Here is a 12,722-nt window from a genome sequence, read left to right as displayed (position 1 = left end):
ATCCTCTAAACATGAGGATGAAATAATATTCTTATTTAATGCAGGAACAAAATAACAATTATTGAGTTCTAGCACTAATCCAGAAGGCAATGACAATGGATAAGTGCCGACGGCCGACGCAGCAACCTTTGCTCCATTCCCGACATGCAAATCCACTTCGTCTCTCGCAAAGCATCTAATTATTATCAAGTGTGAATCATTGCACCAGTATCAAATACCCATGAATTATTAGAACACGTAGCAAGATTAATTTCAATAACATTAATACCTTGAGTGGAGGTCGCACCTCCTTTCTTCCTTTTATCTTCCAAGTACTTCTTGCAATTTCTCGACCAATGCCCCTTTGCACCATAGTGAAAGCAAGCATCATCAGGGGAGGCACCAGCATTTTTTTTACTTTGGCCTTGGACGCTTGTCCAAAAGTCCCACTTTCGGCAGGTTTCTTAACCTTCGTTGGGCACTTATGCTTCTTACCCTTCTGGACTATCATCACATGACCAAGAGTCTTCCTAAGACTCGCCTCTGCTGTCTTTAGCATCCCATGCAACTCAGTCAACGATTTCTTCAAACCATCCATGCGATAGTTCAGGATGAATGGCTCAAAGCTAGCAGGCAGAGACTGCAGTATCACATCAGTGATGAGATCGTCACCGAGGGGAAAACACAGCCTCTGCAAGCTTTCAATGTACCCAATCATCTTAATCACATGAGGGCTGACTGGAGCACCTTCAGCAAGTTTGCAACCAAACAGAACCTTTAAGGTATTAAACCTGCCAACCCTCACCTGGTTTTCGAACTTGCCACGCAACCCCATGATCATATCGTACGGGTTAGTACTCTCAAATTGCTTCTGCAGCTCAGAGTTCATGCAAGCAAGCATCAGGCACTGCACATCCACCGCATCATCAGTATGCTTCACATAAGCATGATATGCACTAGTGGTGTGCGCGACATTCTGAGGCTCTTCTGGGTAAGGTGTATTGAAAACGTACTCCTTTTTTTCTTATCTGAGAACAATTCTCAGGTTCCGATTACAATCAACAAAGTTTATTCTGTTTAGCTTTTCTCTATCTAGGATCGATCGCATATTGAAGTTTGATGCACTCGATATTTTCTACAACAGTAAGATACGCAATGATTATCACTTCTTTTATTAACACGTTTAATAAAAGAAGTCCTGCTATGTTGTGCGAACGTCCCTCGACGTTGCATAGCAGGACGAGATCCAACGTTCCCTGTGATACTAGTGAGCTTTGGCATCACCACTAGCATCATAGTGAACAAGGTAGGCAATATTTGCCAATCGCATACAATGCGACTCTCGTTTGTTGGGCGACATAATATGTCTCGGCTCCCAACACTTATGCGCCAAAGCCCAAGTCCGACTTGATAGCTCTGTCAAGCAAACCAACACTATGCCGTGGTGTCCAACACCACCCAATGGATCAAGATAGAAGATGACACCGTGCTTTGGCACACCCATCACCTACTAACAAGACCCCAATGGTGCAGCTGTTGGAAGGACATAAAATCTTAATTTTTCGTGAGGAATTTATCATGCTCATCACAGGCAATGCATAATAATAATCATTACAGATAATCAAATTATTGTGATAGTATGGCCTTTCTTCGTCCAACAAAAATTAGCACATGTTGACGACCGCCAGTCCGCATGCATCTTGGGCACCTTCTCCAAGGTATGACGATCGCCAAGTCGCTTCGCTCGTGTCGATGAATTACATAATCTAATTCAGCTAATGCATGCTAGTAGCTAAATTAAAATTATAAATTACATCACATGAGTGGCACGCAGGCTGACTCAACCCGGCTGTAACAATTTGTGACACTCAAGCCACACGAATTCATTACACACAGATCATCACATGATTTTGGGGCCATACCATCACATCATTCTCTGCAAAAATGAGTTAGATGCTTTTACAAACGATGCAATGTGTCCCCCCTTTTTTATTAAAACACGATATGGTCTTGTCAGCCGATAATGGATATAACAGATTTTTTGCATGCTGCCAGCAAGCTAACAGACATGGCGTTCTAGTCGACATAGCCGTTCACGTCGCGTATAGACTGTTTCGCTACACAAACTCACAACCTCGTGGTCAAGCCGCACGACGCTCGCGCGCTGTCGTAAAGACGGCCAGTTAGCCAGTCACATAATGAGGAAACAAAAACGGAGTAAAACAATTCAATTCGCGCGCAACGCTATTCGTCAAAACGGTCTGATCTACAACCAACCATGCAAAAATTTTAATCTAGATCAAAAATAGCACAAGCACAGCCCTGGTACCATTGTTGGGAAATACGGTATGCTACTCGCTAGCACACAAAAATATAACCGCGTAAAATAGGATCACTTGCATCATAGATTATACCTTCGCTCGTCGCGCGTCGCAGCGGAAGTCTTGACGAAGCGCAAGTAGTCGATCCGATCGACGTCGAGGAAGTAGTCATACGATCTGATGAAGTGTGCAACCGAGCGACACCTCTACAGCAGTCCACAGGTGTGGCGGCGGTGGCAGAAACCTTGCGTGCGGCAGGGACCTGGCCGGCAGCAGCACTTGCGTGCGGCAAGTTGTGCAGGAGCCCTACGGCCGCAGCACTGGCAGGAGCCCTGCCCGGCAGCAGGACGTGCGGCAAATTTATTAGCTCCTAGGGTTAATCAAACTTGCCGGTGATTTGCATTTATAAACTTGCTTAATGAACCAGCATATCCAAATGAGCCCGGCCCTCTTGGGCATCTCCAACAAATACTCTACTCTGTACTCTCCTCTGGATGCTATTTTGGAGAGACAGAGAGGAAAGGTCAATGCAAAAAGAGAAGAAGGGAGAGATGTCCAAGTGCTAAAGCATCAGCCAAATTCGCAGCAATGCTTGTTGAAGCACCAACCGAGGCTGTTCAAGAACAGACAAGATGGAAAGCGCCGGAAGTAAGTTGGCTGAAGCGAAATGGAGAAAAGCTGGCAGTCAAAGTGGAGACTTGGGCTTCGTTCTTACTAAATCTTAACGATGCAGCGTGCGGCCAAGAGCCTTCTTAATTAGCGTTTTGTTTTCACTAAAGTGTTAATTCGTTAGTAGTTACTTTGTCTAAGTCTGAAGTTAGAAAAAGGAAAGAAAAAGAAAGCAGAAATGATTTGATGTAATACAAACATTGTTGCTTTGCTTAAGTTTCAAACTTGTAAAAAAAGGGAAAACAAACTAAAGTGTTAATTCGTTAGTAGTTACTTTGTCTAAGTCTGAATTTAGAAAAAGGAAAAAAGAAAGAAAACATAAATAATTTGATGTAATGCAAAATCATGATTGCTTTGCTTAAGTTTGAAACTTGAAAAAAAAGGGAAAATCATGGTTGCTTTGCTTAAGTTTGAAACTTGAAAGAAAAAGGAAAAACAATAAAAAATTCGCTAGAAGGAGGGCTTGAACCTCCGACCTTGTGGTTAACAGCCACACGCTCTAACCAACTGAGCTATTCCAGCTGTGTGTTGATTCATCTGTAAAATTAAAAAAACACTCTTTTGACAACTGCTACAGCAAAGTGCAAAATCTGACCTAAGCCAACTGCTGTTGCATCAGCTGTAAACACATTACTTTTCATCATAACTGTTAAAGCAAAATGCAAAATCTAGCCTAACGTGCCGCTAGCATGAAGATGCCTGGAGTTCTGCATTTGAATCTTTGTGCAGCAACTACAACGAGCAGTCTGGCTCACATTCAATAGGTAAAGCCAACAGTGATATGGGCAAAAGTAAAATGTGCAGCAGAGAAGTATGATGAAAAATGAAAAAAAAATCTCCCAAATAAGCCATTGAATCTGACTCGGATCCCTTTCAAGCCATGAAGTACAACATAAGCATAAAGCTGCTGCAAATTAGAAAAATTTACAGAACACTCGATAAGCAGACGTTCTTCACAGTCACAGCAATAGGGACATGAAGTATATACATCACAGTTCCATGAATTCGTAAAGGGAATAAACAAATCAACTATTGAGTGGCAACGGTTGGGGCCAGCCATAGCCCATGGCACCCTTTTATTTCAAGTACTGCAGCTGGGAGTCATGAGGAATTGATTAATTGAGGGCTATATCACTTCTTCCATTTATCAAAAGAACCACTACCAAGATTTCTCTCAAGGGCCCAGTTCCTTTGCCAATTATCCACTGCTCTTTTTACTGTGGCCCTGGCCTCAAGGATCTCCACGTCTGTGAATTTGTGCTCCACGATTCCTATTGGACCTGGCTGGAGAACATGGATTACAGTCTCAACATCTTGCTCCACCTGCCTGAGAGAGAGCATCAAGAAAGTACATGAAAACATGATCTATTTTCTGGCAATTTCAGGAAATTATGGACACACATAAATGGAGTATCTATAATACATGACCTTAGTAAAAATACCTGATAAGATGAGGTAGTCTTTGAGGTAACAATCTCAGGAAAGACATCACACTAAAGTTCGTCTTAATTCAGATTCCTGTAATAACAACAAAGCGACATTTCAAAAAGAATATTACCTGCCTCTGAATAAGTAGAAGCATATTACACCACAACTGTCTTGGTACAATCATAAATTTACAGTTCAGAGCATAGCATATGATCTTTTTTTACAAAAAAAAAGGAAGTTCCCTAACATAGCCACTGAATAACTGAATTATATTCATTGACTCTTCTCTTACCAACCTTCTAATACAATTCCCAAATCGAGAAACAAACAATATGCAAGTTATTGTCAGAAGAACACAGACAACCTGATCGATGTAAAATATATTAACAAGGGCGGACCCAGCATAGGACATGAGTGCAGTGCGGACCTAGGATTTTGACATAGGGTATGGCACGCCAACTTTTCCACATACAATTCAGTATTATCCATTGCATAATATGGTAAAAAACACACTTCAAGTATAAAATAACATATTAAGTCTTAAATTCCACAATTAAGTTTTGAAACTTGCATAAATCGCAACACAAATTGTTCAAATACATCAAGTTCGAAACATGCGATGTCCCTATTCCTCTTCATACTTGAATAATCCTACAGATAAAATATACAGTGTATCAACAATCAACCGAGTCCTCGATTCCTACAAGGTACATCATTTAATCTACTACAGTGAGATCATAATTAGTGTTTGTTCCTCTAAAAAAACTGCATCAATTCATCTACGGGATCCCTTCATCTACAACAGGCTAGGGTTTGCAATTTCCATACCTTGGAATTAGATCCGCGGGCGTGGAGGGCCGAAGTCGAGGACTCGCGGCAGCCGGCAGGAGGGGGGCGGATTCGAGGCGGGGGAGGCGCCGACGGAGGTTCGGCCGTGCGGGCCGCCGGCGGCCGGGGCCTGGTCGGGGTTCTGGAACACCGGAAGGGATGACGGACGCGGCGTTGAGGCCACCTGTCCGGCTGGCTGGGCAGAGGGCCGAGGCGGGAGGCGCCAGTCAGCGGCGGCGGGTGGCGTCGCTCCTGCACCTGTCGGAGTCGCGGTGGCGGCTCGCGCCCTCCTCCTGCTGAGTGCGGGTTCGCTGCCGCGGCCAACCGAGATCGGCGCTCAAGTTTACCTCTAGACGGGCTGCTATTCGTTGTTTGGGCTCCCAACTACGAGCATCAAGGCCTATATTCATACATGGGCCCGTCGGAGCAACGTGGTGCCTTCAACTGTATAACCAAATACATACAGCTCTCACTTCATATAATGTTTGTTCGACTGTTCCTTTCCCCCTCGATCGAATACATCAGAGAAATTGTGTCTTTGTACTAGAGAGAAGAAAATTGTCTTATACTAGAAGCGTATCATGCTCACCAGTAGCGCTCTTAGAACAACCAGAATCCTCAAGTTCTAACTCGCAACGGCTCTCACTTCTTGTTTTCATACCCAATATATATCGCCATGAGCACTTCAGCAATGCCAACTTAGCACGGTAACTCTGAATTAGCCCATTCATAGCTTAAAACACTGAAGGGCAACGGACAATCTGCCAGTACATTGGAAATGAACAATCTGAAAATTACATACAATTCTTCCTCCAGACGACGAAAAGAAGAAGAAAAAGAGAAATGCATACAGCTCTATTTCTTCTCACCCCTCCTACCAAACTATATCAACCATGACAAGCTCAAAAAAATAACCATACATGGCATTTCACAACAATGCAGAGCGAGCACAGCTTGGCAGAAACAACAGCTGCTTCGCTCCTACAGGCAATCATCATGTCATCAAATAGCAGACATGAAATCAATCCTTCGTCGCCTTCACGACGTGAACAATTGGCTCCCCAGTGTCACGATGGCGGTTCCGTCACCCATGAACGTCGTCATGGACATCTCCGTCTCCAGAATTCGGTCTAGCTCAGTCGCGACCAGCCTCATCCTTGGTCGCCGTCTTGATGATGGGTTCAGGCACTGGAAGGCAAGGCCAACAAGCTCCTTCATGCCTTCTGAAGTGAAGCTGCCGCCTAATCTTGGGTCAATCAATTCATTTGAACTGAAATGTGCTTCCATCTTTCGATGTGACAAGAAAATGTCTGTCAGTGGGCAGTTAGTTAAAAAATATTCTTATTCACAAAAAACTGCAGCTCATTTTTAAATTTTGTTATTTTTCTCTGAAAGGAGAAACTGCAGCTCATCTTTTACATTGTTATTTTTCTCTAAAAGGTTACTATGTCTCAACTGAGATAGGAAAACACCATAATGATAGGACTTTCAGTATTCAAGAACAGAAATCCTAAGAGGAATTTATGTGCTCCTGCAGCATGACTTGGTACTTATCATGCCTAATGAGCATGAAAAATGATGTTAAGCTGATATGTTCCAGCTGTTATCAAGTTTTGGAAATTCCATTTTGTCAATGCAGAATGCACACATAGGTAAGCTAACTCTATGCTAATTGATGGACCAAATGAAGAGAAGAATCTTTTCTTTCCCCGAGCAAAAAGGTGGTTGGAGCTTTTCATGTTTCCTCGACACATTAGATAAGAGACTTTGCTGGAGAATATGAAACAAACAGCAGGAGTTCAATAACTTCTTTTCTAGGCAACTTACAGCTACATGTCAGTGGAAATTACCCAGTGGGCCAGATATTCTCTGGATTCTGGAGGCATCAAGGAAGCTGCTTCCCTGCCAGTAATTAGCTCCAAAAGGAAAACTCCAAAGCTGTACACATCACTGCTTTCAGAGAACTGAGCCACCGATTGTACCCTACATATATGCATGCACAATATGTTGAATGAGCAAAACAAAACATTCCACAACTGCAAATATTTAGCAGCATTAAACTGATGGTACTAAAAAGCACTGCTTTCACCACAGAAAACTAGTGCACATGTTATTGTGAAGTGGCCTACATTCACGTTTTCTTAAATGAACCTGGTAACTAAACTTACTCTGGGTCTTGGTAGACACTGCTACTGAACCCATGTGATGGGCCAGCTTCGTCAGACCCTCTAAGTAACCTAACAAGTCCAGCATCAGCCACCTTTGCAATGAAATTTTCATCAACAAGCACATTGTTTGTCTTGAAGTTTTTGTGAATCAAAGGAACATCGCGACTGTGCAGATGGTTTAAACCTGCAACAGGATTGAACTCCCATTAAGTTTAATTCAAGCCAGTAACCCAGAAAAAGGGCAAATCTCACAGTTTTCCTACCTTTAGCTGCCCCAATGGCTATTGACAGCCTTTGTTTGAACTCAAGCCGTGCCGTGGAGCCTTTCCCTGGTAAATAATGTGAAGCTTCAGAGGTAGTAAGGCAAGGAAGGCTACGATCCTTTTTCCTAACAAGAGCTGAACATTACCATACAGATGGCCACAGACGCTGCCATTGGGCAGGTACTCGTACACCAGCATTTGTAGACCCCCTTCTTGACAGTAACCAATGAGAGTTACAACGTTTCGGTGACGAATCTCTGAGAGCCACCTAACCTACATTTTGCAAGGGACAATCGAACTATTAAGAACCAACTTTTAGGCAACGACAAATGCATTTATTTTACTTGTCCTTGGCTAATTTATGGCATTTGTTAGACTAGAAAACAACAATGGTTGCCAGAGAAAGGAAAGATCTTCATAACACCACAACTTGTCATTTGCATTGGCTAAAAGTGTTCCATTACTGCCCAAAACAAAATGCAAATTATTGCAGTTAAGTGCCGAATCCAAATAACACAGTGCATCCAGAACTTCCAGGTCAGATCGCAGAAAGTACCAAAACATCAATGGTTGAAAACTGTTAATACTTGACAAAATAATTATGGCAAATGCACATCAGAGACTAAGCAAGTATGAGGATGACAGAGTGCAGAAGAAAACTTTCCAATGCAGAACAATGTCCCTAGAATCATACTTTGATCGACACTTTTACCTCATCAGCAAACTCCTGCCTTGCCGCCCCTACACGCCTCTTGATCGCGACAATCGTGCCATCAAGAAGCAGCCCCATGTACACCAATCCGAAGCTCCCCGCGCCGACGATGTTGGCGTCGCTGAAGTTCTTTGTTGCCTGCACAAGCTCCTCCAGCGAGAATTGCCTCGCAACCTGATGCTCCGTCTCCGGCTCCGGCGCCAACGAGCTCCGGCCCCCCTTGCCCCACTCCACTGACGCATTGCATTGGCAGTTAGCACGGTGGACAAAAAAAATGATGTCGATGGGGAATGCAAGAATTAGCCGTCTCAGTTCACCCACCTAGCGTCGAAGGGTCGGAGGAGCCGGTGTCGGAGTTGCGGTTACGCCGCGCCCTGCGCCGCGCCGCGCACCAGAGCGCGAGGAGCACGGCCGCCGCCGCGAGCAAAGTGGCGCCGCCGGCGGAAATGCCGACTACAAGGGCGATCGGCAATGACATCCGGGTGCCCGTGACATCGAATCTGCAAAAGGACAAGGATGGGTTAGCTGCGCCGCACCGGACCTGGGGAATGGTCCAGCAACCCCCCAAAACACCTCGCATCAAAAAAAAACCCTCTTTTCAACCCTTTGACCTACCCCTAAACCAGTGAGTGCTATAGCCCCGGCATTCATCAATGCAGCAGCAATCTTCCCCCAAATCGGCGCCTCAATTCGGCAATGCAGCTCGCCAGGGCAAAGAACTCAAGATCCCAATGGCCAATCGCCGCAAGAACCGGCGGCCCTTTAGAGCGGACGGCGAATTGTCGGCGGTGATCGATCAAGAGGGGAAGAGGATGAACCAAGGAGGAGGAGAAGAAGGGAGCAGCAGCAAGCGCGAGGGAGGAGGGGATAGATGGGGGCTGCGGTGCTGGTGGTGCGCGACGACTGCTGGTGTAGGGGGCAGCCTCCCACCCGCCCTCGTCTCCCCCACATGGCAACTGGGGGGCGGCAAATTGCGGTGCCGCGGCCTTTTGTCAATGCGGCCACGCCATGCCAATGCCATTTCTTGCGCGCCATGGCCCCCTACGCTGCGCCGCGCTGCCCCCCATCCATCACCCCATGTGTGCGCGCGTGTCGGGGGGCGTGTGCGCCTCAGCGCCGTAGGGCCGTGCGCGTTGGAGGCGGAGAGGGTGGGTGACTGTGGGGTGCCGCCGCGCCCGTGTGGGGCTACGCCTAGGGAGGGACTGAGAGCGTGGCTGCATTGCCTGCCTGCCGCATTGGAATCTTTCACCGTCCTCTGCTCTCTCGGTGTCTCCTCCGCCTGTACTCCCTCCATCTATTTTTATAAATTATATATTTAACAGGATCTTTTAATTATTTATTTATATTATATTATATTATTTATGGTTATAAATTTACGATTACGGTAAAGTATATTTAATTACGAATTCAACCATATAAAATTTATATAATAAAAATAAAAAATTAATAGTTAAATTACTAGTTAAAGATTGCAAAATTTGAATCTTGCCATGCGCGTGCTTTATAAATAAAAATGGAGAGAGTAGTACATTTCAGTCTACCGCAAATTATTATAATTAAATAAATAAACAAAACAAATCCACAACGCATGCACACATTGACCATTGGATTGCGTAAGAAATCGCTGTCCCAATTCTGAGCATGTGTGGAATGAATCAACAAGAGTGAGAAAGAGAGAAGAGGAGGGAGAGAGATGGAGATGGGGGATCTTGAATTCTTGATGGCGCATTTCTGGTACAAGGAAAAGGGGAGAGAATCTGCTGGCTCCGAGCGTTCGGAGGAGGAGGAAGGCCCGCTCTCTCCTTCTCTCCTTTCGCTTTCACCGTGGACACACGCAAACATTGACAGGGGCCAGCCAACCAGGGGTCAGGCCAGGTCCCGGAGATGAGATGACTTGTGTGGCTGTGTTGTTGCGGTGCTTTTCCTCCGCCTTGCCGGAGTGCCGGTGCACCGAATCCATGCCTCTCTTTGTCACAGGATGCTGATTTTTAGGCAACCTGCGATCCTCTGCGCTCGCCACGCTGAAAGCTGAATCACTACACCGTGCCTCAATGTTCAGTTGTTCACCCAGAAAAAAGTGAAAACCAACAGAAACTTGTTATTATTGTGTTATTGATCACTTGTTTCTTCGCCCAACTCTATCTAAGAATTCCTTTGTTTGACCTTTGCTAGTTTGTCGATACTTTTGGTGATTAGGTGGTTTTTAAGACTATTTGAACTTTGTAATTTCGTTGCTTTCAAGTAATTTCGTTCCTCCTCTGCTTACCAACTTATTACTGTCTCCACACACACACACACCGTGATGGTTTGTTGGTTTCAGCAGCAAGCAAAAAGGGCCTTACTGATGCTCAGACTCATCAGACCAGAGAGAGACCAGGAGCAAGAAAGAAGAGGAGGAACGAAGAAGAATACGGTGGCGGACAGGCGGCCCCCCCGGTCGCAAGTAGCTGCTGGCTGGGCTGTCCTCCCGCGGCCGCCGTACGGCTCGCCTTGGGCCGGAGGGGAGGGACCCCGGTCCCCGGCCACGGGATCTCGATCTTTGACCGGCCGGCCGCTGGATTGATTAGCACGCTCGTGCTCAAGCTTAATCACCCTCTGTTTATGCGAAAGTGAGCTCAAGTGAAGTCTCTGCGTGTGTGAAAAGGGGCCGGACGAACAGGGGTTGGCTTTTGGGGCTCCAAAAGCTCCTTCCTCTGGATGGAGCCCTCCCCTTCCCCCATGTAAAAAGGGTCTGTGCTACAGCGCCTAGCAGTCCCACGGCTCTTTTTGCTGCTGGACGGGGAGCTGGCTTGCCTTGGTTACCTTTTCGTCCTTTCTGATGCAAGTTGAGCAGCTTCTTCCATCTATCAGTGAGTGTGCTGTCAAAAGATGGCACTAACATCAACAGTGCTCGGCTAAATCACTAAAATATATCCAGTTAAGATAGGTCGGTTTGCTAGAGTTATAATGGCATCTTAGTGAATCTTAGGCCCGTTTGATACCCGGCTAAAGTTTAGCACCTGTCGAACGTTTGATGCTAATTAAGAGTATTAAACATAAGCTAATTACACAGATGGAGTCTAATTTGCGAGATGAATCTATTAAACCTAATTAGTCCATGATTTGACAATGTTGTGCTACAGTAAACATTTGCTAATGATGGATTAATTAGGTTTAATAGATTCATCTCGTGAATTAGCATTCTGCAATTAGTTTTATAATTAGCTCATGTTTAATCCTTCTAATAAGCATCCGGACATCCGATGTGTGACACTGCTAAAGTTTAGCACCTAGTATCCAAACACCTATGAAAATTTTTGTTTAGTCGAATTATCAAACACACCCATTTCATCACATGGAGCGTCTAGTTCGTAGATAATTCCGGCAGAGATGTGCAACAGGGGTCCTAGATAGAGTGCAGCAGCGCGCAAGTTGCTGTGGCTGGAGGAAGCAGCCAAGAACAGCGTAGCAACGGGCCCGGTCAGATCCACACTCCTCCCAAGGATCCAAACCTGCTGCATCAAAATAAACTATGCTCACACACCCAGTCCACGCAGCCCGGATAAAAAAATTTGCAAGCACGGTCATGCATTCTGGGGCTGCATACAAACCTGAAATAAAATAAGATATAGACCCTGCAAAGTACTCTCTTTGACCTCATATACATTGGCCTCGATGTAATGTGTGATATCAGAGCAGCCGAGCAGGTGCAAGTGCAAGTGCTGATGTTCTAATTCTTCAGACATGTATGCATGTTCGATAACTGGAAATTATCTAAAATTACCTCCAGAGAAATCATCTGAAAATGCACGGCTTTTGCTGTGTTACATGCATGTGATGTTTTTTTTTTTGGTCACTAGAGCTGGAGGAACGTCGGATGCGATCTCTCTCAACAGGGAGACGTCCAAGTTGACCAAATAAGAAGCCAAAGCTGGGAGCACGATTAAAACAGTGGGAGGCCACATGCATGATGCTGTCATGGATGTGAGAATCCAATGGCATTGCCTCTCTGCAGAGACACTCATCACAATGGGCCAAACGTCCAGCCTGTTTGCATCCAAAACCACAGGGTTGAGGATCTATATGTAGACATTGCATCAATTATTAAGAAGATCTGGCGATCATATATAAGCAGGATGTGGTGATGATCTTAAAGTAGAACCAACACTCTATCCAAATTAGAGAGTGCATCTGAATGCATTAGGCCGTGTTTGCATCAGCTCAGATTGTGGGTAGAGTGTTTAGCTTTTACAATCAAATACTAAACACAAACAATCAGCTTCTCACCCAAAACTATGAATCTACGTGCCACATTGTTACAATCACGAACAAATCCTTAGATTGGTAGATGTATACCTGATGTGGCATTCAGTAG

General features: G+C 45.1%; 1 protein-coding gene, 1 long non-coding RNA gene and 1 other non-coding gene across 5 annotated transcripts; all 3 read right to left on the bottom strand.

The window, feature by feature from the left end:
* Positions 1-3,417: 3,417 nt before the first annotated feature.
* On the bottom strand, positions 3,418-3,491 carry TRNAN-GUU. Its single transcript has one exon. It is a non-coding gene; the product is annotated as a tRNA-Asn (tRNA).
* Positions 3,492-3,786: 295 nt separating this feature from the next.
* On the bottom strand, positions 3,787-5,580 carry LOC101752676. Its single transcript, XR_001163565.2, has 3 exons — positions 5,226-5,580; positions 4,412-4,487; positions 3,787-4,296 (listed from the first exon to the last, which is right to left on the bottom strand). It is a non-coding gene; the product is annotated as an uncharacterized LOC101752676 (long non-coding RNA).
* A 344-nt stretch (positions 5,581-5,924) lies between these two features.
* Positions 5,925-9,493, bottom strand: LOC101753088 (probable receptor-like protein kinase At2g39360). 3 transcript variants are annotated; one of them, XM_004962224.3, is made up of 8 exons: positions 8,984-9,470; positions 8,690-8,868; positions 8,369-8,601; positions 7,803-7,929; positions 7,657-7,722; positions 7,394-7,577; positions 7,076-7,208; positions 5,925-6,512 (listed from the first exon to the last, which is right to left on the bottom strand). In XM_004962224.3, the coding sequence occupies exons 2-8, from the start codon at positions 8,844-8,846 to the stop codon at positions 6,264-6,266; spliced, it is 1,149 nt and encodes a 382-aa protein (XP_004962281.1). In that variant the 5' UTR covers positions 8,847-8,868; positions 8,984-9,470; the 3' UTR covers positions 5,925-6,263. The 3 variants fall into 3 exon arrangements, with proteins under 3 accessions (XP_004962281.1, XP_022680484.1, XP_004962282.1); XM_022824749.1 differs by having other exon boundaries at positions 6,342-6,535; positions 8,984-9,493; XM_004962225.3 differs by having other exon boundaries at positions 6,374-6,512; positions 7,053-7,208; positions 8,984-9,490.
* Positions 9,494-12,722: the final 3,229 nt, after the last annotated feature.

The sequence above is a fragment of the Setaria italica genome, chromosome III (genome assembly GCF_000263155.2).
Source record: "Setaria italica strain Yugu1 chromosome III, Setaria_italica_v2.0, whole genome shotgun sequence".
Lineage (NCBI taxonomy): Eukaryota > Viridiplantae > Streptophyta > Magnoliopsida > Poales > Poaceae > Setaria > Setaria italica.
Note: the sequence above shows the minus strand (reverse complement) of the source record. Positions and strands in the feature narration are given on the sequence as shown.

Coding starts and splice junctions, on each gene's coding strand:
- LOC101753088 (XM_004962224.3), bottom strand. CDS start 8,846: ATGTCATTGCCGATCGCCCTTGTAGTCGGCATTTCCGCCGGCGGCGCC. Junction 7,930..8,368: donor GGCAGGAGTTTGCTGATGAG/GTAAAAGTGTCG, acceptor TGCAAAATGTAG/GTTAGGTGGCTCTCAGAGAT. Junction 7,209..7,393: donor AGTGTCTACCAAGACCCAGA/GTAAGTTTAGTT, acceptor GCATATATGTAG/GGTACAATCGGTGGCTCAGT.